Below are 24,402 nucleotides of genomic sequence, written 5' to 3' on the forward strand. Positions count from 1 at the left end.
TCTAACCAAAAGCCAAGATTTCTGCTTACTGCGGAAATACTAGAAGTACTTGCATAATAGTAAGAAAGCAAGAAACGGATGTCTGCCATCATCACCATTACTCGGCATTGCACTTGAAATACCACTCAGTACAATCAGATAAGCGTAAAAACAAGAATACGTTATCAGAAAGGAAGAGGCAAAATGAACACTATCTTAACATGACACAGTTATATACTTTAAAAATTCAAGAGAACCAACCAAAAACTAACAGAAAAAGAGTCTGATGGTTAATTATAAAATTTAAATAAAAATCAACAGCTAGGCCAGTCCTGGTGGCTGACACCTGTAATTCCAACACTTTTGGAAAGCCGAGGAAGGAGGGTTGCTTGAGCCCAGGAGTTTGAGACCAGCCTGGGCAACATGAGATCTCATCTCTACAAAAATATAAACAAAATTAGCCAGGTGTAGCGGTGCATGCCTATAGTCCCAGCTACTTGGGAAGCTAAGGTGGGAGGATCACTGGAGCCCAGGAGATCAAGGCTGCAGAGAGCTGTGATCACACCCCCACACTCCAGCCTGGGAAAGAGAGTGAGACCCTGTCTCAAAAAAAATTAAAAATAAATTAAAAAATAAAAACCAACAGCTTTCCTATATACTAAATAACCAGCTGGAAACCAGATTATCAATAAAAGACATAAAATCCCTAGAATAAAATTAAGAAACTTTAACAATTGATATAAACTACAGAATTTTACAAGAGAAAATAAAGCTAAAGACATGAATAAATGAGTAATATCTTGTTCTTGGCTAGGAAGATTCAGTAAAAAGAATCTCTATCTATAAAAATTAAATATAGTCATAATTAAAATCTAATTTTTTTTTTACCTTGACAAAATGTTTCTAAGTTCTTTGCAAAAACAAATATCCCAGAATAGCTGTGAATATTCTGAAAAAGAGCAAGGAAGGGAGACCAGCCTTACAAGATGCTAACAGATGCAGGGCCACAGTCACCGATGTGTGGAATTTCTATAGGAACCGATAAAGAGACTAAAACATGCAAAAATATATGGCAATTTGTTGTGCACATAAGATAATCAGGGGAGAAAAGGCAAATGTGTTTAATAAATGGTAATGGGACAAACTGACTAGTATTTCCATTTGGAAAAAAATTAATGTAGCATTCAGGAAAAAAAAACTTCCCGGCCAGGCGTGGTGGCTCATGCCTGTAATCCCAACACTTTGGGATGCCAAGGCAGGTAGATCACTTGAGGTCAGGCGTTCAAGACCAGCCTGGCCAGCATGGTGAAACCCTGTCTCTACTAAAAATACAAAAATTAGCTGGGCGTGGTGGCATGTGCCTGTAGTCCCAGCTACCCAGGGACTGAGGCATGAGAATTGCTTGAACCTGGGAGGTGGAGAGTGCAGTGAGCCAAGATTGTGCTGATGCACTCCAGCCTGGGCAACAGAGTGAGACTCTCTCTCAAAAAATAAAAATAAAAAAAAAAGAAAGACAACACGAATAAATATTTTTATAATCTTGAAGCAGGGAAAAGCTTTCTAATTGTTATATTAAAATCAAGTCATAAAAGATAAAATAGGACAAAATATTAAGGTTGTGTACAGCGAAAATACTCCATGAACAAAATGAGACAAAAGGTAACCCGGGGAAAAATATATACAACATGTATGACAAAGCGCTAATATCCTTTACACAGAAATAGATGAAAGATATAAACAGAAAACACATAATGATCAATAAAACAAACAAAAAAAAGGCTAAAATGCTCAATCTCATCAACATTTTTAAAATGTACATTAAAACAGAAATTTAACCAAATTAGAAAAGATTAAAAAATGAGTAATAACCAGTGTTGGTGAAGAAATACAGGCAAACACAAACAGGGTTGGGGGGAGTATATGTTGGTACAAACTTTTTGGAGGAGAATTTGGCAGTCTCTACAAGTATAACAATGTTAAAAAGAGCAGATTTATCATCAAAAAGAGAAACAGGCTGGATACGGTGGCTCAAGCCTGTAATCCCAGCACTGTGGGAGGCCAAGGCAGGAGGATCACTTGAGGCCAGGAGTTTGAGACCAACCTGGACAACATAGCAAACCCCCACCATCTCTATTTATATTAATAAAATAAAATTTTAAAAAAAGAAAGAATACTTCCACAATGTTAACTCACCAATCTTAGAAGGAAAAAGAGTTTCATCATCAAGCTGATCCTGAACCCAAGTCATCAAATAGTCAATGTATTTTGGTGCAGAACATTTGATTGGCTTTTTAATATTAGTACCATCTGCCCAATGATATTCATATCTGGAGAGAAAAATGTTTTACTGACAAATTTTTCAAAAATATTAACAAATGTGCAAGTTGTAATTAAAACAGGCTCATTCACATTTTGTCAACAGAAGTTACATTTAACTTTAATAAATCACCTTAAGTTCTACTGAAGATTACTGTGAGCTCCCTATAGAATTATCCTGAAAGTGACGGTTATAACTGGAAGAAAAAAGGGAGATAATGTGGCAGGAGGCAATGCCAGGATACATGTTTTATTAACAACACAGCCCTAGAAAACTCGAAGGAACTGCATTCCTGTAAAGCAGAAGGTTGCTGAGGGCTGGGTATGGAGCCGATGGATCCACTACATTCTTCTGAGATTCTTGGTCATCAGTTTATTATCATCAATGGAGCCAAGATTATAAAACTCTGTTTTGGGGGCCAGGTGTTAGAGATACACATTAGGCATGCATACTTTCCCCCGCTACCTTTGCTGAGCTAGAAGGATTAACAAGAGTTATACAAAACATCACTGTGTAAAGCATTTGAGCCATAGGTAAGTTTAATTTTCCTGTTTATTTTCATTTCTTTTAAAGCTTGAGGAATAAAACTTAACACAATATAAAATAAAAACATTCTCTTCCTAAAATATTATAATAAAAATAGGACTACAAACTCATTAGGGATCTTTTTTCCTTTACACTTGTAGCGAAGTCAGAAAGGACAATCTTTTCCAAGAAGCAAACATCTTGATAACATCTATCATCACATAAAATCAGTCATTCATTGTAAGAAAAAAAAAAAAAGAAACTGGAAGGAAACACAGCAAACATTAATCCCATATGATGGACTTATTAATATTATGAGTGACAGAGTTCCATCTTTTTCAGTATTTCTTGAAATTTATTAACATTTTTAAATCTAGCATCTTCAAGCCAGATAATTACTTCTAAATTGTGCTGCTTTAAATACTAAATAAGCACAAGAAAAAAAATCAAATATTAAAAGATCAACTAAAAACTCTTCCAAGAAATTCATTTAAAAACTAGAAACAGGAAACATAAATGTTATTAATAAAATTGAAAAAATAAAATGTTTGCAATTCAAGACAAACGTAACTCAAATTTCTGTTTACTCCTATAATAAAACATTCAGACTTACTATGATGCAATATAAAAATGAAAACAGGGAGTACCCACATACTAAAGTATTTAATAATAACTAATAGCTGGCCAGATGCAGTGGCTCACACCTTTAATCCCAGCACTTTGTGAGGTCGAGGTAGGCAGATCACTTGAGGCTAGGAGTTTGAGACCAGCCCTGGGGAACATGGCAAAACCCCATTTCTACTAAAAATGCACAAATTAGCTGGGAGTGGTGGCACAGGCCTGTAATCCCAGCCACTCGGGAGGCTGAGGCATGAGAACCGCTTGAACCCGGAAGGCAGAGGTTGTTAGTGAGCCAAGATAACACACTGCAATCCAGCCTGGCAACAGAGCGAGACTCTGTCTCAAAATAAATAAAATTTAAAAATTACACAATAACTAAAAGCTTACAGGTGAGTAGTCAAGAACCAATAATACTGAATCACCTTCACACAAACGGGTAACAAATCTTAACTGTTTAATTTATATCAATTGGTGATAAAGTAAAACTAATCCAAACACCTATATAATAAGCAGTATATGTACCTCGGACCTGCAGACATGACTGGACAGCTTGCTTCAGTGCAGAATTCTGTAATTGTTCCATATAACATGTTGATCTGGTTAAAGAAATCCACAGCTGCAGAGATAACAGAATTGTGTTAAAATGTCTGTGTAAACACAAAATCTGAGACCTCTCAGTTGAAAGAAAAACAGACAATACATTTAGGTTCTTAGCTGAACCCTTGAGACATTCAATAATCCAATGATACTGTAACTTGTAGTATACTACACTTTTTTTTTTCTCTGAAACAGTCTTGCTCTGTTGCCCAGGCTGGTGCAATCTTGGCTCACTGCAACCTCTGCTTCCCGGGTTCAAGCAATTCTCCTGCCTCAGCCTCCCAAGTAGTTGGGATTACAGGTGCATGCCACCACACCCGGCTAATTTTGTTTTGGTATTTTTAGTAGAGACAGGGTTTCACCATGTTGGCCAGGCTGGTCTTGAACTCTTGACCTCGTGATCCACTCGCATATAACAGAAGGAAAATAAGATACTGGAGATAACTCTAACTTAATGACGACTATTATATCATTTGAATATACAATATGATTACATCCAAGGGAATGAAAAATCCATAGTTTACCAATTTGGACCAGATAATACCATTTGTGTTTGGAAAGAGACAAAACGTGTTGTGGAATATACTGTGAGGGAGAAAGTGCGCCAGCTGTATCCAGAGGCATTTAAAAGATCTAATTAATCATAAACATTTGTTTTTGAGGTCTACAGCATACTAAGGACAAAATACTTCAGATAAAGTTCCTTGCCCTGGAGTCTCTAGCTAACAGAAAGGACAAAATTAAAAGAGATGAATAATATAAGATATAGCCCGGCATGGTGGCTCATGCCTGTAATCCCAGCACTTTGGAAGGCTGAGGTGGGAGGACTGGTTGAGCCCAGGAATTCAAGACCAGCCTGGGCAACAGAGTGAGATTCCATCTCTACAAAAATTTTTTAAAAATTAGCCAGGCGTGGTGGTGCACACCTATAGTCCCAGCTATGTAGGAGGCTGAGGCGAGAGGACTGCTTGAGCCCAGGAGGTTGAGGTTGCCGTGAGCTGTGATGGCGCTACTGCACTCCAGCCTGGGTGACAGAGACACTGTCTCAAAATAAAAATAGCAATAATAGTACAAGATATAAGAAGACAGGATCCAAAGGCCAATGATAAATGCTACAGAGAGAAGGCCAAGTCATGAAGAGTTGGAAGTAGTCAGGGGGTACTTCCTGAAGGAGCTTCAGCTAGATCCAGAATAAAATGGAAGAGGAAGGGGGTGAGTAAACTCACTCAGTAAATAAACTGAGTGAGTATACTCTATGCAAAGAGAACCATATAAGCCTTGGAAAGTTTTAAAAAATGTTTTAGGCTAGGTGCAGCGGCTCACGCCTATTATCACAGCACTTTAAGAGGCCAGGATTTGAGACCAGTCTGGGCAACACAGCTAGACCCCGGTCTCTATTGAAAATTTTAAAAAATTAGTTAGGCATGGTGGCACACGCCTATAGTCCCAGCTACTCAGGATGTTGAAGTGGAAGGATCCCTTGAGCCTCGGAGTTCAACGTTGCAGTGAGCTGTGAGGGTACCACTGCACTCCAGCCTGGACAACCCTGTCTCAAAAAAATAAATAAATAAAAAAGTTTTAGTCTCCTGTCTAAAGAAGTACCTAAAAACAACTAGGGATTTTCCAAGTTTCTTAAAAAACAAATAGATTTTTTTTAAAATGCTATCTTGTAAAAGGAATTTTATACAAAACTCCCTCACTTATAAATCTTCCTCTTAGTCATGTTTCTAAGAAAGTAACACTTAGGTATTCAATATTCACTCAAAACAAAAAATATGCCCAGGTGGAAGTTGGTTTGGTCTAGAAGAGCTATTCTCAAAATGTGGTCCAGGAATCCCCTGAGGGAGGAGCTGTAAGGTCAAACCATTTTAATTGTTCTTTTCACTCTTATTCTCTCAAGAGGGCACAATGGTGTTTTCCAGAGGCTTCATGATGTGTAATATCACAACAGACTGAATATAGAAACGGATATAAGAATCCAGGTGTCTATTAAGCCAGATATTAAATAAGATTTGCAAAAATACAAAACAATGCCATACTTCTCACTAAAATTTGTTATGGAAAATAGTCATTTTTCATAAAAACGTATTTATGTTAACATGTAATGGGTTTATTATTGTTATTTTAAAATGAATTTGGGCCCAATGCAGTGGCTCAGGCCTGTAATCCCAGCACTTTGGGAGGATGAGGCAGGAGGATCACTTGAGGCCAGGAGTTCAAGACCAACCTGGCCAACATGCCAAAACCCCGTCTCTACTGAAAATACAAAAATTAACCGGGCTTGGTAGCACATGCCTGTAATCCCAGCTACTCTGGAGACTGAGGTGGGAGAACTGCTTGAAGCCAGGAGGCGGCTGCAGTGAGCCAAGATCGTGACACTGCACTCCAGCCTGGGCGACAGAGTGATACTGTCTCAAGAGAAAATAAAAAATAAAAATAAGTATTTACATCTCTCAGTTTTAATTTCTAACAGAGTATCACTAGATACACCCAATATAATTAAAAGCTCTTTGGGGTTCTCAATAATTTTTTTGTATTTTTTGTATTTTACCTCTTTTTTCCCCCGACTGGGTCTCACTCTGTCGCCCAGGCTGGAGTGCAGTGGCGCGATCTTGACTCACTGCAACCTCCGTCTCCCAGGTTCAAGCAATTCTCCTGCCTCAGCCTCCTGAGTAGCTGGGATTACAGTGTGTGCCACCACACCCAGCTAATTTTTGTATCTTTAGTAGAGACGGTGTTGCGCCATATTGCCTAGGCTGGTCTCGAACTCCTGACCTCAAGTGATCTGCCAACCTCAGCCTCCCAAAGTGCTGGGATTACAGACGTGAGCCACCATGCCCAGCTTGTATTTTACTTTTTTAATTAACACAGAATGGTACATATTTATGGGAATCAATAATTTTTTAAGAGGATAAGTGGATCTGAGACCAAAAAATTTTGAGAACTGCTGATCTATAGCAGTTAAGTCTCAAAGAAAAATCTAAGGCTGAAGGTCAATAAATGCCTTCAGAATAACAGATGATAATCTGAATAAAGTTTTGTTTGTTTGTTTTTGTGTGTGTGTGTATTTTTTAAGATGGAGTCTCGCTCTGTCGCCCAGGCTATAGAGCAGTGGCACAACCTCAGTTCACTGCAACCTCCACCTCCCAGGAAGTGATTCTCCTGCTTCAACCTCCAAGTAGCTGGGACTACAGGGGCGCGCCACCATGCCCAGCTAATTTTTGTATTTTTAGTAGAGATGGGGTTTCACCATGTTGGCCAGGATGGTCTTGATCTCCTGACCTCGTGATCTGCCTGCCTCGGCCTCCCAAAGTGCTGGGATTACAGGCGTGAGCCACCACGCCCGGCCCTGAATAAAGTTTTTTTAAAAGGGTTTTTTTTTGGCTGGTTTTTTTCCAGCACTTTGGGAGGCCATGGTGGGTGGATTACCTGAAGTCAGGAGTTCAAGACCAGCCTGGCTAACATGGCAAAACCTCGTCTCTACTAAAAATAGAAAAATTAGCCAGGTGTGGTGGCGGGCACCTGTAATCCCAGCTACTCGGGAGGCTGAGGCAGAAGAATAGCTTGTACACAAGAGGAGGAGGTTGCAGTGAGCTGAGATCGCGCCAGCCTGTGTGACAGAGCAAGACTCCGTCTCAAAAAAAAAAAAAAAAAAAAACTAGCAGGGCATGGTGGTGTGAGCCTGTAGTCCCAGCTACTCGGAAGGGTGAGGTGGGAGGATCACTTGAGCCCAGAAGTTGAGGCTGCAGTGAGCTATGATCGTGTCACTGCACTCCAGCCTGGGCAACAAAGCAAGACCCTATCTCTGAAGAAACAAAAAAGATTCAAGAAGCATACACACAGGCCTCCTTGGATCCTGATTTAAACAAAGCATAAATTTTTAAAGCAAAAAAATTTTAGAAAGAAAACATTTGGCCAGGTGCGGTAGCTTGCACCTGTAATCCCAGCACTTTGGGAGGCTGAGGTGGGCAGATCACTTGAGGTCAGGAGTTCGAGACCAGCCTGGCCAACATGGCAAAACCTCGTCTCTACTAAAAATACAAAAATTAGCCAGGCATGGTGGCAGGCACCTGTAATCCCAGCTACTCGGGAGGCTGAGGCATGAGAATCGCTTAAACCCGGGAGGTGGAGGTAGAGGTGGAGGTGGAGGTTGTAGTGAGCCGAGATCTCGCCACTGCACTCCAGCTTGGGTGACAGAGCAAGACTCCATCTCAAATAAAAAAGAAAAAAAAAAAAGAAACATTTATGGGACAGTCATGAAAAATGTGGACACTGACCAGATATTTGATAAGTTAAAGGATGATGGCATTGTCATTATCTTTACAAGTTCTTGTCTTTTAGACATACCTTACTGAAATATTTATAGATGAAACATCATGTCTGGGATTTGCTTAAAATAATCAGGGTGACATATAGAAGAAGAAGAATTGGTCACAAACTGATAGTTGTTGGAGCTGGGTAATGGAATGAATACCTGGAATTCACTGTACTTAGTCTCTCTACTTTTATATGTTTGAAATTTTCCATTAAAAAGTTTTAGGCTGGGCGTGGTGGCTCATGCCTGTAATCCTAGCACTTTGGGAAACCAAAGCAGGCAGATTGCCTGAGCTCAGGAGTTCGAGACCAGCCCAGGCAACACGGTGAAACCTCATCTCTATTAAAATATAAAAATTTAGCTGGGTGTGGTGGCGTGCGCCGTAATCCCAGCTACTCAGGAAACTGAGACAGGAGAATGGCTTGAACCCAGGAGGCGGAGGTTGCAGTGAGCCAAGATTGAGCCATGGCACTCCAGCCTGGGCGACAGAGCAAGACTCTGTCTCAAAAAAAATTAAATAAACAAAAAGTTTTAAACTTTTTATTCCTGGAACATCTGAAATCTCTAATTTAAACTTTATTACCCAGAAATGATCTCATCTCAGAAATCAGAGACTCTCACATTCAAATCTCTAGCCTTAGCATATTGTCCCATGTCATGCCCTTGTTCTCTTGAACTTAAAGTGACTTTCAGCTTAGATCCCTCCATTTTCTCCCAATCTCTCAATTCCCTCTGACACTCTAAGTCACAACAATCAACTGTCCATATGAACTGCAATTGACTTTTCTGGATATGCAGGCTGATGAGTACTGCTGGGAGTGGAAGTAAAACTGTGTAGATGGATTTGCTACAAAGTCACAGACCACAACAGGCATAATCTTTTCATTTATCAATCTTTTATTTGACCTTACTCAGCTTTTCATACTGTTATCCTCAGAAATTGCCCAAAAGCTCTCATCATTTCTCCTCAGCTCCCTCTACTCAACCTCACAAACTACTACCTAGTACTCTGAAAAGAGCAACATAGCTTTGGATGTATTTGTACTTAATATTTCTTTACAGATAATTTGTTATATTAAAACAGTTCTATCTGTAAAAGAAAATTCATTAACAAAGAGATTTTAGCAAAACCTTTCTATAAAACAGCAAAGTTGCATTTTAAAACTTACTGTTTACAGCAATCCATTCATTGAGATCCTCTCCCTCAGGCAACATAACAGCTTGTCTCAGATTCCCACTTCCTAGAGTTGCTTCTGCATGTTTTAAGAGTTCATACTGATGAGATCCTTCAGGGATATTCTTCTTTGGTTTGAATGTTTTAGAAGAGCGGCTGCTGCTGTAAGATTAAAAGTGCAAGTATACGAATTTTTAAGACTGGAAGTAGAACAGGTAGAACAACATAATTTTAGGTATATAAAGTAGCCCGTAAAAATAAAATAAAAAATACTCTCTGGGCCAGGTACAGTGGCTCATGCCTGTAATCCCAGCACTTTGGGATCACCTGAGGTCAGGAGTTCAAGACCAGCCTGACCAACATGGTGAAACCACACGTCTACTAAAAATACAAAAATTAGCCGAGCATGGTGGCGCACACCTGTAGTCCCAGCTACTTGGGAGGCTGAGGCAGGAGAATGGCTTGAACCTGGGAGGCAGAGGTTGCAGTAAGCTGAAATTGCATCACTGCACTCCAGCCAGGGCGACAGAGCAAGACTCAGTCTCAAAAAAAAAAAAAAAAAAAAAAAAAAGAAAAGAAAAGAAAAAAAAATACTCTCTGAAAAATGCCAAGATAGGAAGATGCTGATCACAATACAAGAATGCTTTTTTTCCCCTGCACGTAAAAGCAAGACTAGCAGCACAATTCCACAAATAAGGCAATTTTACTATGCCCTCTGAAGAAGGCTGGTACAGAGAAAGATCCTGGATTTTAGTTCTTGATCTGACACTAACTGTATCTTCTTGAGAAACTGAACCTTCTTTTGGCCTCAATTTTGGTTGGTTTTTTTTTTTTGAGATGTAGTCTAACTCTGTCACCCAGGCTGGAATGTAGTGGCACAATCTCGGCTCGCTGCAATCTCCACCTCCTGGGTTCAAGCGATTCTCCTGCCTCAGCCTCCCGAGTAGCTGGGATTACAGGCATGCACCACCACGCCCAGCTAATTTTTTTTTCTTTTAGTAGAGATGGGATTTTGCCACGTTTGCCAGGCTGGTCTCGAACTCCTGACCTCAAGTGATCCACCCGCCTCAGCCTCCCAAAGTGCTAAGAAAATGATGGGGCCATGGCTAGGTGCAGTGGCTCACACCTGTAATCATGGCACTTTGGGAGGCCGAGGCAGTGGATCACGAGGTCAAGAGATGGAGACTATCCTGCCCAACATGGTGAAACCCCGTCTCCACTGAAAAAAAATACAAAAATTAGCTGGGCGTGGTGGCGCACGCCTGTAGTCCCAGCTACTCGGGAAGCTGAGGCAAGAGAATGGCTTGAACCCAGGAGGCGGAGGTTGCAGTGAGCCAAGCTTGCACCACTGCACTCCAGCTTGGCAACAGAGTGAGATTCCGTCTCAAAAAAAAAAAAAAAAAGAAAAGAAAAGAAAAAAGAAAATGGTGGGGCCAAGTGCAGTCGCTCACATCTGTAATCCCAGCCATTTGAGAGACCAAGGCGGGAGGATTTCTTGAGCCCAGGAGTTTGAGACCAGCCAGGACAACATAGTAAGGTGGCATGGGGGGTGGGGAAGATAAAAAGAAAATAGTGCAGGTCAGGAGTTCGAGACCAGCCTGGCCAACATGGCAAAACCTCGTCTCTACTAAAAATGCAAAAATTAGCTGGGAGTGGTGGCAGGCACCTGTAATCCCAATTTTTTTAGTTCAAAAATCCAGTTTTCTGTATCAAAATATTTAGGACGCCTTGAAAGCAAACCACAGTAAAAGAAACACTAACATCTTTACATTTATAATAGGGAAAATAAACGAGACAGGCACAACTCGTTGTTGAGGAAAAAATGTTTTTATTCCTATCTCACATCATCCATAAAGTCTTCCTATACAAAACTCAGAAACCTCAAAGAAAAAGTGGACAGATTTCAAATAGTATCAATTAAAACTTCCATAACAGCAAAAAGACAAGTAACCAAATAAAAGTACTTGTAACATATATTACAAAGGATGAACTGGATAATAGAGGGCTTCTGTAACTCGTTAAGAATATAAGGAATCCTTTAGAAAAATAGGCTAAGGAGATGAATAGGCAATTCAGAAGTATGACAATCAATGAGTATGTGAAAACTGTTCAATTAAAGTAAGATTTATTTTTTCCCTAATCCGAATGTCAAAAGTTTAAATGATTACATTAAATGTGGACTAGGGTAGGGCCCCCAACCCCAAGGCCACAGACTGGGCCCCACAGAAGGAGATGAGCAGTGAGCAAGCAGCAAAGCTTCATCTGTATTTACAGCCGCTCCCCATTGCTGGCATTACCACCTGAGCTCCACCTCCTGTCATATCAGCAGAGGCATTAGGTTCTCACAGGAGCATGAACCCTATTGTGAACTGTGCATGCAAGGGATCTAAATTGCATGTGCCCTATAAGAATCTAATGCCTGATGATCTGTCACTCTCTCCCATTACCCCCAGATGGGACTGTCTAGTTGCTCAGAGCTCCCACTGATTATACATTATGATGAGTGGTAGAATTATTTCATTATATATTCCAATGTCATAATAGAAATAAAGTGCACAATCAATGTAATGCATTTGAATCATCCAAAAACCATCTCCCCAACCAGATCTGTGGAAAAACTGTCTTCCACAAAACTGGTCCCTGGTGCTAAAAAGGTTGGGGACCACTGGACTAGGGTACAGAGAAACTAGTATTTTAATACACTACTGGTGAAAGTATAAAGTGTAACATTTTGGGAGGGCAATATGGTAGTATCTATTAACACTGAAAAGCTCCTCAAGCCATCCATTCTACTTCTAAATATCTCCTCTAGATATGGATAAGGATTTGTTTTCCAAGACTGTTTTTAATAGGGAGAAACCTAGAAGCAATCCTCAAGTTTATCAGTAGAGGATTGAATTAAACTATGATACATCCATATCATGGAATATTGTATAGAAGTTAAGAAAACCAGACAGAGTACACGTATTCACAGGGAAAGATCTAATACATGGTTAAACATAATACACAACCAAATGTACAGCAGGAGCCCATTTTGTAAATGCATAGAAAATATCAAAAACTAAACTCATCAAAACTGGTGATTACTTCTAGGAAGAGGAATGGAATAGAACTATGGATTTTTACTTTACCTGAGTAATTTGGTAATAAGACTGATTAAGAAGTAAAAAAGAGCCGGGCAAAGTGGCTCACGCGTGTAATCCCAGCATTCTGGGAGGCTGAGGCGGGTGGATCACTTAAGGTCAGGAATTGAGACCACCCTGACCAACATGGTGAAACCCCGCCTCTACTAAAAATACAAAAAAAAAACAAAATTAGCCGGGCGTGGTGGCAAGTGCCTGTAATCCCAGCTACTTGGGAGGCTGAGGCAGGAGAATTGCTTGAACCCGGGATGCGGAGGTTGCAGTGAGCTGAGATCGCACCACTGCACTCTAGCCTAGGCAACAGAGTGAGACCCTGTCTCAAAAAAAAAAAAGGGAAGTAAAAAAGAATGATGAAAACACTAAAAATCAAATCTGAAAAGTTTTTAACATGATAAAAAACTGTATCGAACACGGAAGAAAATATTCGCAAATCATAGATGTGATAAGGACTTGTATCTAGAATGTATAAAGAACTCTTACAACTCAAAAACAAAAAGCCCAATTTAAAAGCAGGCAAGGCCGGGCGCGGTGGCTCACGCCCTTAATCCCTGCACTTTGGGAGGGCAAGGTGGGCGGATCACTAGGTCAGGATATTGAGACCATCTTGGCTAACACAGTGAAACCCCGTCTCTACTAAAAACACAAAATATTAGCCAGGCGTGGTGGCGGGGCCTGTAGTCCCAGCTACTTGGGAGGCTGAGGCAGGAGAATGGCGTGAACCCGGGAGGCGGAGCTTGCAGTGAGCCGAGATTGCGCCACTGCACTCCAGCCTGGGCAACAGGGCGAGACTCCGTCTCAAAATAAATAAATAAATAAATAAAAACAAAAACAAACAAAGAAAAAGGCAAAAGATCTGAATAGACTTTACTCCAAGGAATATATACAAATGACCAATAAGTACACAAAAAAAATGCTGAACATTATTAGTCATTAGGGAAATGCAAATCAAAATCAGGAGATACCACTCCACATCCACTTAGGATGACTATTAAAAAAAAGAAAATTAACAAGTGCTATGAGAGGTTTGGGGAAATTGGACCCCTCATAGAGTGCTTATGGGAATGTAAAATGGTGCAGCACTTTGAAAGTTTGGCAGTTCCTCAAAAGGTTAAACATAGTTACCACATAAGCCAGCAATTCTGCTCCTAAGTATATACCCAAGAGATATGAACACATACATCCACGCAAAAACCTGTCACATATGTTCACAGCAGCATTATTCATAATGGCCAAAAAGCGGGAAAAACTCAAGCGTCCATCAAGAAAGCCAAGTTTTAAAAAAAGAAAGTCTCGGCCGGGTGCAGGAGTGATCATCTGAGGTCAGGAGTTCGAGACCAGCCTGGCCAACATGATGAAACCCAGTCTCCACTAAAAATACAAAAATGAGCCAGGCGTGGTGGCCAGCACCTGTAATCTCAGCTACTCGGGAGGCTGAGGCAGGAGAGTCGCTTGAACCCGGGAGGAAGAGGTTGCAGTGAGCCAAGACTGTGCCATTGCACTCTAGCCTGGGAGACAGAGCGAAACTCCGTCTCAAAAAATAAAAAAAAAGAAAAAGTCTCGTATTAAGGTCCACAAAGCAACTGTGCATTCACTAACTAAATATCAACTCGTAAGAAAAAAGTGGAGGAGGGAGGAATACTTCTATTAATATGGAAATTAAATCTAAATCATACAGGCTTTTTGACAAGGTAATCGTATTTTAGAGACCATTTATTTACGAGAATAACCCAAGGGAGGGAAAATGAGACGCAGATAAACATATTCTGAGTAGTGCTATTTTATAATAGTAAATAATGGAAGGAATCCCAGTTTCTCACAATAAAGTGGGTAAACTCTGGTTATAAAAAATAAAAAAGGGCCGGGCGCCGTGGCTCACGCTTGTAATCCCAGCACTTTGGGAGGCCGAGGCGGGCGGATCACGAGGTCAGGAGATCGAGACCACGGTGAAACCCCGTCTCTACTAAAAATACAAAAAATTAGCCGGGCGTGGTGGCGGGCGCCTGTAGTCCCAGCTACTCGGAGAGGCTGAGGCAGGAGAATGGCGTGAACCCGGGAGGCGAAGCTTGCAGTGAGCCAAGATCGCGCCACTGCACTCCAGCCTGGGCGACAGAGCGAGACTCCGTCTCAAAAAAAAAAATAATAAATAATAATAAAAATAAAAAAAGAAACTATATAGTGTTTTTATATTGTATTTAATAAAAATGTCAAGCATGTGGATTACATCCATAACTAAAATTGGATAATTATTCAATCACAAAACACACATTTAAGCAATATACAAGGTAGAGAGAGCTACCTGAGAATAAAAAATACTGTGCCAGAGTAATGCTTCTCAAACCTTAATGTGCATAAGAATCATCAGGGAATTTACAAGCTTTTCCATTTTAGCCTTGTTTGGTTGGGCTAAGGCATTATCTCTAAAATGAGATTCTAAGGTATGCCTATCAAGTTAATTGCTGTAGTGCACTAAAATGGCAATATTGTGTTTCTGTAATGGGACTATGAATTTGTTTTAATTTTAACTTTCCAAATTATTTATAATAGTACTGCAATGTACTATGTAATACTGTTGTATGGTATATTACATAATGATTAAAAACACACGATTCTACCGAGGACAAGAGAAGTTGGTTAAAATCAAAGCCAGTAAGTGGGCAGAATCAGAATTGGCCAGAACGATCCGACTCCAAGGCCAGCATCTTAATTTCAAGCTTCTCAAACTGCGGCAACGCACATTCTCCTGGGGCGGCATTTAACACCGACAATAATGAAACTGGACCTATAACCGAGCAACGAGTTAAGTCGGCAAGGACGGTTTCTAGAGGCTTGAGACGAGAGAAACTGGGAGCTCGTGGCTCCACCCCCAGATCGTCTCCCCGCCCTCGGGGGCGCTCGGGCGGAAAAGTTTGGAGGCGCGACGGCCCCGGGGCCTTTCTACTCCTCAGGCTTCACACTCCGTTTCCTTTACCTCGACCTTCATCTCTGTCGGCCTCTCCCAACGTCTCCGCCTCCCCCGCGGACCCGAACAGAGGCAAAACAAACGCCAGCTACCCCGCCCCCGCCCCGGCCCCCAGGCCCAGCCCTCGCCTCAGGTCCGGGGAGGCCTCCCCAACAACCTCGGCCCGCAGCCCCGGCGCCCGCGGCCCGGCCCCACTCACAAGAGGAAGCTCATCTTCGGTCCTCAGAGGGGAGGCGAGGGGCCTCTGGCCCCCGCCTGGATCAGGATTCGGAGCTGGCGAGAGGGAGCGGACCGTCCTTAGCTCACGGGCAGCGGAAGCCGCGCCGCCGCCGCTCGGAGCTGGGTTTCTGGCCGCTGCGAGCCCTAGCAAACCTCGGCGCCCGCCTTGCCCGCCTACCCCACCTCGCAGACCCGAAATGCGGAACCAACAAAATCTCGCGAGCTAAGGTTTCGCTGAGCCGGGAGGGACTGGACGCGCCCCCTTTCGCTCCGCCTCGTCCTAGAACTCGGCCAATCATCGCTCTCCAAGCCAGGACCTCCCTCCCCCGGAGGCGTGGCGAGGACGGCGGTCCTGCGGAAGGGGCAGTGGCTAGTCCTGCTGTTAGTCTATCTTGATGCTGCTGCGTTTCGACCCCGCTCCCTAGGTTATGCAGGGACCTCTATAAGCGCTGCGTACCCCTGCAATTTTTAAAATTGTTAATTTAATTTTTACTTGAAATATATTCACACAGCATAAAATCTATCCTTTAAACATGTACCCTGTAGTGGTCTTTTTCGTTTTTTTTTTTTGTTTGTTTCGTTTTTTTTTCTGAGGTGTCTCGCTCTGTCGCCCAGACTGGAGTTCACAGTTCACTGCAGCCTGGACTTTCTGGGCTTAAGTGATCCTCTCACATCAGCCTCTCGAGTAGCTGAGACCACAGGTGCGTGCCACCACGCCCGGCTAATTTTCTCAAAGTTTTTGCGAGACGGGCGTCTCACTGTGTTGCCCAAGCTGGTCTTGGACTCCTGAGCTCAAGGGAGCCTCCTGGTTTGACCTCCCAAAATGCTGGGATCACAGGTGTGAGCCAATGCCTCCGACTTTGTTTATGTTTTCAAAGTGTGCCAACCATCAGCACTATTTTTTTTTTTTTTTTTTTGACAGAGTCTCACTTTGTAACCCAGGCTGGAGTGCAGTGGTGCAATCTCGGTCCGTTGCAACCTCTGCCTTCCAGATTCAAGTGATTCTCATGCCTCAGCCTCCCGAGTAGCTGGGATCACAGTCGTGCGCTGCCACACCCGTCTAATTTTTGTTTGTTTTTTTTGTTTGTTTGTTTGTTTGTTTTGGTAAAGACGGGGTTTCACCATGTTGGCCAGGCTGGTCTCAGTCTTGAACTCCTGACCTCAAGTGGTCCACCCGCCTCGGCCTCCCAAAGCTCGGATCACAGGCATGAGCCACCGTGCCCAGCCTAACCATAATTTTAGGCTATTTTCATCACCCCGAAAAGAAACCCCATACCTATTAGCAGTCACTCTTTATTACCCACCTCCCTCCTCTCAACCCCTGGCGACCACTACTCTACTTTCTATTTCCATGTATTTACCTAATCTGGACATTTCATATACACTGTGAATGGAAGCACACATTATGTGGTCTTTTGTGACTGACTTCTTTCACTTAGCCTAATGTTTTAAAACTCACCCATATTGTAGCATGTATCAAAGCTTCATTACCGGCCAGGCACAGTTGTGGCTTACGCCTGTAATCCCAACACTTTGGGAGTCTGAGGCTGGCGGATCACTTGAGCTCAGGAGTTCAAGACCAGCCTGGGCAACATGGTAAAACCCCGTCTCTACAAAAATACAAAAATTAGCCAGGCGTAATGGTGTGTGCCAGTGGTCACAGCTAGGGATCCCTTGAGTCCAGGAGATGGAGGCTGCAGTGAGCCAAGATGGTGCCACTGCACTCCAGCCTGGGTGACAGAGCCAGACCCTGTCTCTAAAACAAAAAGAAGAAAGAAAAAAACTTTATTTCTTTCTATGGATGAGTAATATTCCATTATGTGAATATACGACATTCTGTTTATCCATTCATCTGTTGAGGAACATTTGGGTTGTTTCCACTTTTTGTCTATTATTAATAATGCTATCATGAACATTCATATACTGGCTTTTGTGTGGTATTAATGCCAAGTGACAGCCAAGCAACGCCTTCATTCCACCATGGTGGAACGAAGAAAACAAAAAGAAAATAGTGGGAGACTAGAGTCATAGCTCAGCAAATGGTGGTGCAGGGTGCTCAATGTAAAGGAGTTTGCCCTGTACCTGACTGCACAATGTTCATGTTTCCAGTAATTTTATTTCATTCATATATCACTTGTCACATTAAGTTAATGATGTTAGGGCACATGAGACTTATTAAATTATATTTACTATTTCTTGAATATATTTTTCAGTCAGTTATGTAAAGCAAATTTACATACTCTTTTTCCTCCCCTGAAAAAAATAAATTAATAATTTTAATTTTAATTTTTTAAACTTTTGTAGTTTTTTGGAATTTGATTTATAAATATATGCGATTTGATATCGCTATATGGAAGTTACAAATATAGGAACACAGATTTAGGCCGGGCGAGGTGGCTCACACCTGTAATCCCAGCACTTTGTGAGGCTAAAGTGGGCAGATCACTTGAGCTCAGGGGTTTGGGACCAGCCTAGGCAACATGGCAAACCCCCATCTCTACAAAAAAAAAAAAAAAAAAAGCCAGGCATGGGGGTGCACGCCTATAGTCCCAGCTACTTGGGAAGCTGAGGCGGGAGGATGGGTTGAGCCCTGGAGGTAGAGGCTGCAACGAGCCGAGATCACACGACTGTACTCCAGCCTGGGTGACACAAGTGAGTCCCTGTCTCAAAAAAAAAAAAAAAAAAGTACATCTATTTATACTTCTGTGGTAATTTGTATTACTTAAATAATATCATAAAAACAATTTCCAAATAATATGGGAAAAAAGAAATTCATGAAAGTTTTCCCTCTTTCAATGGTATTTTTCTTCCAGTTGAAGAATCACTGAGGATAGAAGGCCAGCTATTTATAAGAAAAACCTTTCAGGATGGCTAAATTTGGTTGGAGTAGTGGGGAGGGAGGATTTCAGGATTAGGGAAAAATCCTCAACCAATATTTAAGCAGAATATCAACATAATTCACTTAGAGATCAAAGATAAGATTTTCCAGTAAAAGAGAGAAAAAGAAATTGTTCACTGCTAATTGCTACAGGACAATTTGTTCCCCACCAGACAAGGTCTATACAAAGACTGAAGAAGTTTTATTCACTTCTTGGCTTAGCCAGCCAGAGATGACTGCACACCATCTGGTCACAGCAGATGCTGAAAGCAGAAGCTAAGCGGCAAATTATGAAGCCTCCAGGACTAGCTCTTCTGAACCTCTCCCCACCCCCTTTTCATCACACAGTTCCCCTTTCTAGCTCCCTGAGGCAGGATTTGCAACTCTGCATTTTCATTCTGTGTAAGTGCCCATTCTATCACTTGCAAAACTCCTGTTTTACCCTAACAACCTCACCCACACAGGGCATCTTCCCACTTTGGTCGCAGTAAGGTTTCTGCCCCTCCCAGCCAGTTGGTGCTGTTGGGAGCTCAAGCTTTTTTTTTTTTTAAAAAAAAAAAAAAAACAAAAACAAACAAAAAACTCTACTCCTGTGACAGATTAAGGAATTTTAATCTTTGTCACAAATAGGTGAAGAGAAACAAACAGTAAAGTTGCTAACCAGCCTGGGCAACATGGCGAAACTCCTTCTCTACAAAAAATACAAAAATTAGCTGGGCATGGTGACTTGAGCCTGTAGTCCCGGCTACTCTGGAGGCTGAGGTGGGAGGATGCCTTCAGCCCAGGAAGTCCAGGCTGCAGTCAAGGGAGACTGCGCCACTGCACTCCAGCCTGGGCATCAGAGAGAGACCCTGCCTCAAAAAAAATAAAATAAAATAAAATAAGTTGGTAAGCTGTCCCTGTCCATTATCTCAGTACTCAGGTTGCAGACTTTGCAGACTGTGAAGGAGAAATCTCAATTTATCAGAAATCAAAAACTCACTCAGCGGCTGGGCATGGTCGCTCACACCTGTAATCCCAGCACTTTGGGAGGCCAAGGTCGGCAGATCACCTGAAGCCAAGAGTTCGAGACCAGCCTGGCCAACATGGTGAAACTCCATCTCTACTAAAAATACAAAAATTAGCCAGGCATGGTGGCATGCGCCTGTGGTCCCAGCTACTAGGGAGGCTGAGGCAGGAGAATCACTTGAACCTGGGAGGCAGAGATTGCAGTGAGCCGAAATCGCACCACTGCATTCCAACCTGGGTGACAGAGCCAGACTCTGTCTCAAAAAAAAAACAGAAAAAAAAAAAAAAAATTAGCCAGGCATAGTGGCGTGTGCCTGTAGTCCCAGCTGAGGCTGGGAGGCTGAGGCACGAGAATCACTTGAACCCAGGAGGTAGAGGCTGTAGTGAGCTGAGATCATGCCACTGCACTCCAGCCTGGGTGACTGAGCAAGACTCTGACTCAAAAATGAAATAAAACAGGCCGGGTGCGGTGGCTCACGCCTGTAATCTCAGCACTTTGGGAGGCCGAGGTGGGCGGATCACCTGAGGTCAGGAGTTCAAGACCAGCCTGACCCACATGGAGAACCCCATCGCTACTAAAAATACAAAATTAGCCGGGCTTGGTGGCACATGCCTATAATCCCAGCTACTTGGGAAGGCTGTGGCAGGAGAATCACTTGAACCTGGGAGGTGGAGGTTGCGGTGAGCCATTGCACTCTAGCCTGGGCAACAAGAGCAAAACTCTGTCTCAAAAAAAAAAAAAATTAAATAAATACAAAAATTAGCTGGGCGTGGTTGTGCACGCCTGTAATCCCAGCTACTTGAGAGGCTGAGGCAGGAGAATTGCTTGAACTTAAGAGGCAGAGGTTGCAGTGAGCCAAGATCGTGCCACTGCACTGCAGCCTGGGCAACAGAGTGAGACCCTGTCTCAACAAACAAACATTAGTGTCACTAAAGTTGATATACAATCCCCTACTGGTAAATTTAACTGGCTTAAAAATTTTTTTTAACAGTAATTAAAAAAAATTTTTTTGAGACAGGATAGGCTCTGTCACCCAGGCTGGAATGCAGTAGTGTGATCGTAGCTCATTGCAGCCTCAACCTCCCAGGGTCAAGTGATCCTCCCACCTCAGTCTCCCAAGTAGTTGGGACTACAGGCTTACTCCACCACACCTGGCTAAATTTTTTTTTTGTAGAGATGGGGTCTCACTATGTTGCTCAGGCTGGTTTTGAACTCCTGGGCTCAAGGATCCTCCCTCCTTAGTCTCCCAAATTTCTGGGATTACAGGCATGAGTGAGCCACTGTGCCTGGCAACATTTTGTTTTAAAGCATGTTACAGGAGACACTTAAGAGACACTGAGGAGTCTTAGGAGATGTCATTTTAGGAGATGTCAAAAAGCCAGTGTGACAAGGATGTGGGAATGTGTGACAGACAAGGGGGAAAGTGAAGGGAGATGAAACCAGCCACCAAGAATCTTGGATCTTATTCGAAGCAAGGTGGCCAGCCATTGAAAGGGTTTCAGGACAAGCATGACACCATTTACTCTTTAAAAAACCGAGACAGTGGCCAGCGGTGGTGACTCACACCTGTAATCCCAGCATTTTGGGAGGCTAAGCGGGGAGGACCCTTGAGCCTAGGAGTTCAAGATCAGCCTGGGAAACATAGGGAGACTCCATCTCTATAAAAAATACAAGAATTAGCCAGGTGTGGTGATGTGCCTGTAGTCCTAAGTACTCGGGAGGCTAAGGTGAGAGGATTGCTTGAGCCTGAGAGGTTGAGGATGCTGTCGGCTGTAATCAATCCACCGCACTCTAGCCAGGGTGATAGAGTAAGCCCCTGTCAAAAAAAAAAAAAAAGCGAAGCAGTTAAGAGGTTATTGTGTTTGTCTGAGTAGGAGATGGAGTTGACCTGGCCTAGGTCAATGGAGAGAGGTGGATGGAATTGAGATTTATTTTAGAGAAAAAAATACACAAGTCTCAATGAAGAGCTGGATGTGGAGTCAAGGCTGATTCCTGTGTCTTTGGCACAAGCAACTGGTAGCTGGTTGTTCCCATTTACTGAGATGGAAAAGACTGGGAAGAAAGCAGCTTTAGGGGTACATCAGGAGTCTGTTTTGGATGCATTAACTCTGAAATGTTAGACTATATAGATATATACAGATTTGGAACTCAAAGAAGAGGCCTGGATGGATGGATATAAACTTGGGAGTTATCACCATATAGATATTTACAGCCATGGAAATGCGTAAAATAGCTGAGGGGAGGGTAAAGAGGAAGAGGTGCCAAAATGGAGCCTTGAGGACGTCTGATATATATATTTATAATATATATATATATACATATATATATATATTTTCAAGACAGAGTCTTGATCTGTCATCCAGGCTGGAGTGCAGTGGTGCGATCTTGGCTCACTGCAACCTCTGCTTCCTGGGTTCAAGCAATTCTCGTACCTCAGCCTCCCGAGTAGCTGGGATTACAGGTATATGCCACCACGCCTGGCTAATTTTTGTATTCTTAGTGGAGACGGGTTTCACCATGTTGGCCAGGCTGGTCGTCTCGAACCTTTTTTTTTTTCTTTTTTTTTTTGAGATGGAGTCTCACTTTGTCACCCAGGCTGGAGTGCAGTGGTGCCATCTCGGCTCACTGCAACCTCAGCCTCCCACGTTCAAGCAATTCTCCTGCCTCAGCCTCCTGAGTAGCTGGGATTACAGATGTGCACCATCATGCCTGGCTAATTTTTGTATTTTTAGTAGAGACAGGGTTTCACCATGTTGGTCAGGCTGGTCTCAAACTCCTGACCTCGTGATCTGCCCGCTTTGGCTTCACAAAGTGCTGGGATTACAGGCATGAGCCACCGCACCCGGCCCAGACTTCTGACATTTAAAGACCACAAAGGGAAGAAATTGACAAAGGAGGTTGAGAAGATGCAGTCGGAGAAACGGAAGGGAAACTAACAGGGAGTATTACAAAAGCAAGAGAAGAGTGTTTAAGAATGATCTATTCAGCCGGGCGCGGTGGCTCACTCCTGTAATCCCAGCACTTTGGGAGGCTGAGGAGGGCAGATCACAAGGTCAGGAGATCGAGACCATCCTGGCTAACACGGTGAAACCTCGTCTCTACTAAAAATAAAAAAAATTAGCTGGGCGTGCTGGTGGGCGCTTGTAGTCCCAGCTACACGGGAGGCTGAGGCAGGAGAATGGTGTGAGCCCGAGAGTCGGGGCTTGCAGTGAGCCGAGATCACACCACTGCACTCCAGCCTGGACGACAGAGCGAGACTCTGTCTCAAAAAAAAAAAAAAAAAAAAAAAAGAATGATCTATTCAGTGATCTTGAAAGTTCCTGTTAGAGGAGGACAGAAGGGGGAAGTTGATAAATGTGGTGACGTTCGGAAAGTCCTCTGACAGCATTCTCATTGTCACGCTCCACTGCAGTGGTTCAGGAGTGAACACCCACAAAAGACATTGGTGTAGGGGGAGGGATTCAGGTAGGAATCAAGGGTACAGATGACAATCTGTGTTACCAGGCACGGCCTGTAGTTCTCTGACTACAGAGTAGCCTTCTCTGAAGGTGCATTTTTTTTTTTTTTTTTCTGTGATAAGCGTCTCGCTCTGTCACCCAGGCTGGAGTGCAGTGGTGCGATATTAGCTCATTGCAACCTCTGCCCGATTCTCCTGTCTCAGCCTCCCGAGTAGCTGGGATAACACGCGCATGCCACCACACCCGGCTGATTTTTGCATTTTTAGTAGAGACGGGGTTTCACCATGTTAAACAGGCTGGTCTCAAACTCCTGACCTTAGGTGATCCGCCCGCCTCAGCCTCCCAAAGTGCTGGGATTACAGGCGTGAGTCACTGCGCCTGGCCTGAAGGTGCACTTTTGAGTGAGATATGATGAGAAAATTTTGGCTCATATTGTTAACAAAAATTTGGCTAATATTGTTTTCAACCATGGAGAGACCCCAATCACCCTGAAGTTTTTTATTTTTTTGAGACGGAGTTTTGCTCTTGTCGCCCAGGCTGCAGTGCAATAGTGCGATCTTGGCTCACTGCAACCTCTGCCTCCTGGATTCAAGCAATTCTCCCACCTCAGGCTCCTGAGTAGCTGGGATTACAGGCATGCACCACCATGCCCGGCTAAAGTAGAAATGGGGTTTAGTAGGAATGAGTTTCACCATGTTGGCCAGGCTGGTCTTGAACTTCTGACCTCAGGCAATCTGCCCACCTCAGCCTCCCAAAGTGCTGGGATTATAGGCATGAGCCACCGCGTCTGGCCCACTCTGAAGTTTTAAAATGCTTCTACTCTTTTTTTTTTTTTTCTTGAGACGAAGTCTTGCTCTGTCGCCCAGACTGGAATGCAATGGCGCGATCTTGGCTCACTGTAACTGCGGCCTCCCAGGTTCAAGCAATTCTCCTGCCTCAGCCTCCCAAGTAGCTAAGACTACAGGTGTGTGCCACCACCCCTGGCTAATATTTGTATTTTTTAGTGGAGACAGGGTTTCATCACATTGGCCAGGCTTGTCTTGAACTCCTGACCTCAGGTGATCCACCTGCCTCGGCCTCCCAAAGTGCTGGGATTATAGGCAAGAGCCACTGCGCCCAGCCAAAATGCCTCTACTTTTAAATTTTTGTCATTTTCCTTTGTTGTCTTAACTCTAACTCACTAGTTGTGTAACTAACGTAAGTTATTT

The 24,402-nt window shown here is 42.9% G+C and overlaps 1 protein-coding gene across 5 annotated transcripts in view; it reads right to left on the bottom strand.

The window, feature by feature from the left end:
• The window catches only part of MOB1A (MOB kinase activator 1A), a 26,452-nt gene extending 10,339 nt beyond the window's left edge, over positions 1 to 16,113 (bottom strand). For 2 of the 5 annotated variants that reach the window (XR_010115583.1, XR_010115582.1), the window contains exons 1-4: positions 15,830 to 16,074; positions 9,524 to 9,690; positions 3,965 to 4,058; positions 868 to 2,306 (exon numbers count right to left, since the gene is read on the bottom strand). Coding sequence is in view for 3 of the 5 variants with exons in the window: in XM_055240971.2 (XP_055096946.1) it covers positions 2,173 to 2,306; positions 3,965 to 4,058; positions 9,524 to 9,690; positions 15,284 to 15,423 (535 nt within the window). In the remaining 2 variants the exon portion in view is untranslated. Of the gene's footprint in view, positions 1 to 867; positions 2,307 to 3,964; positions 4,059 to 9,523; positions 9,691 to 15,283; positions 15,687 to 15,829 lie in introns of those variants that run through there. The other 3 variants (XM_055240972.2, XM_055240973.2, XM_055240971.2) reach the window with 3 other exon arrangements.
• Between the last annotated feature and the right edge of the window lie 8,289 nt (positions 16,114 to 24,402).

The sequence above is a fragment of the Symphalangus syndactylus genome, chromosome 14, assembly GCF_028878055.3.
Source record: "Symphalangus syndactylus isolate Jambi chromosome 14, NHGRI_mSymSyn1-v2.1_pri, whole genome shotgun sequence".
Classification (NCBI taxonomy): Eukaryota; Metazoa; Chordata; class Mammalia; order Primates; family Hylobatidae; genus Symphalangus; species Symphalangus syndactylus.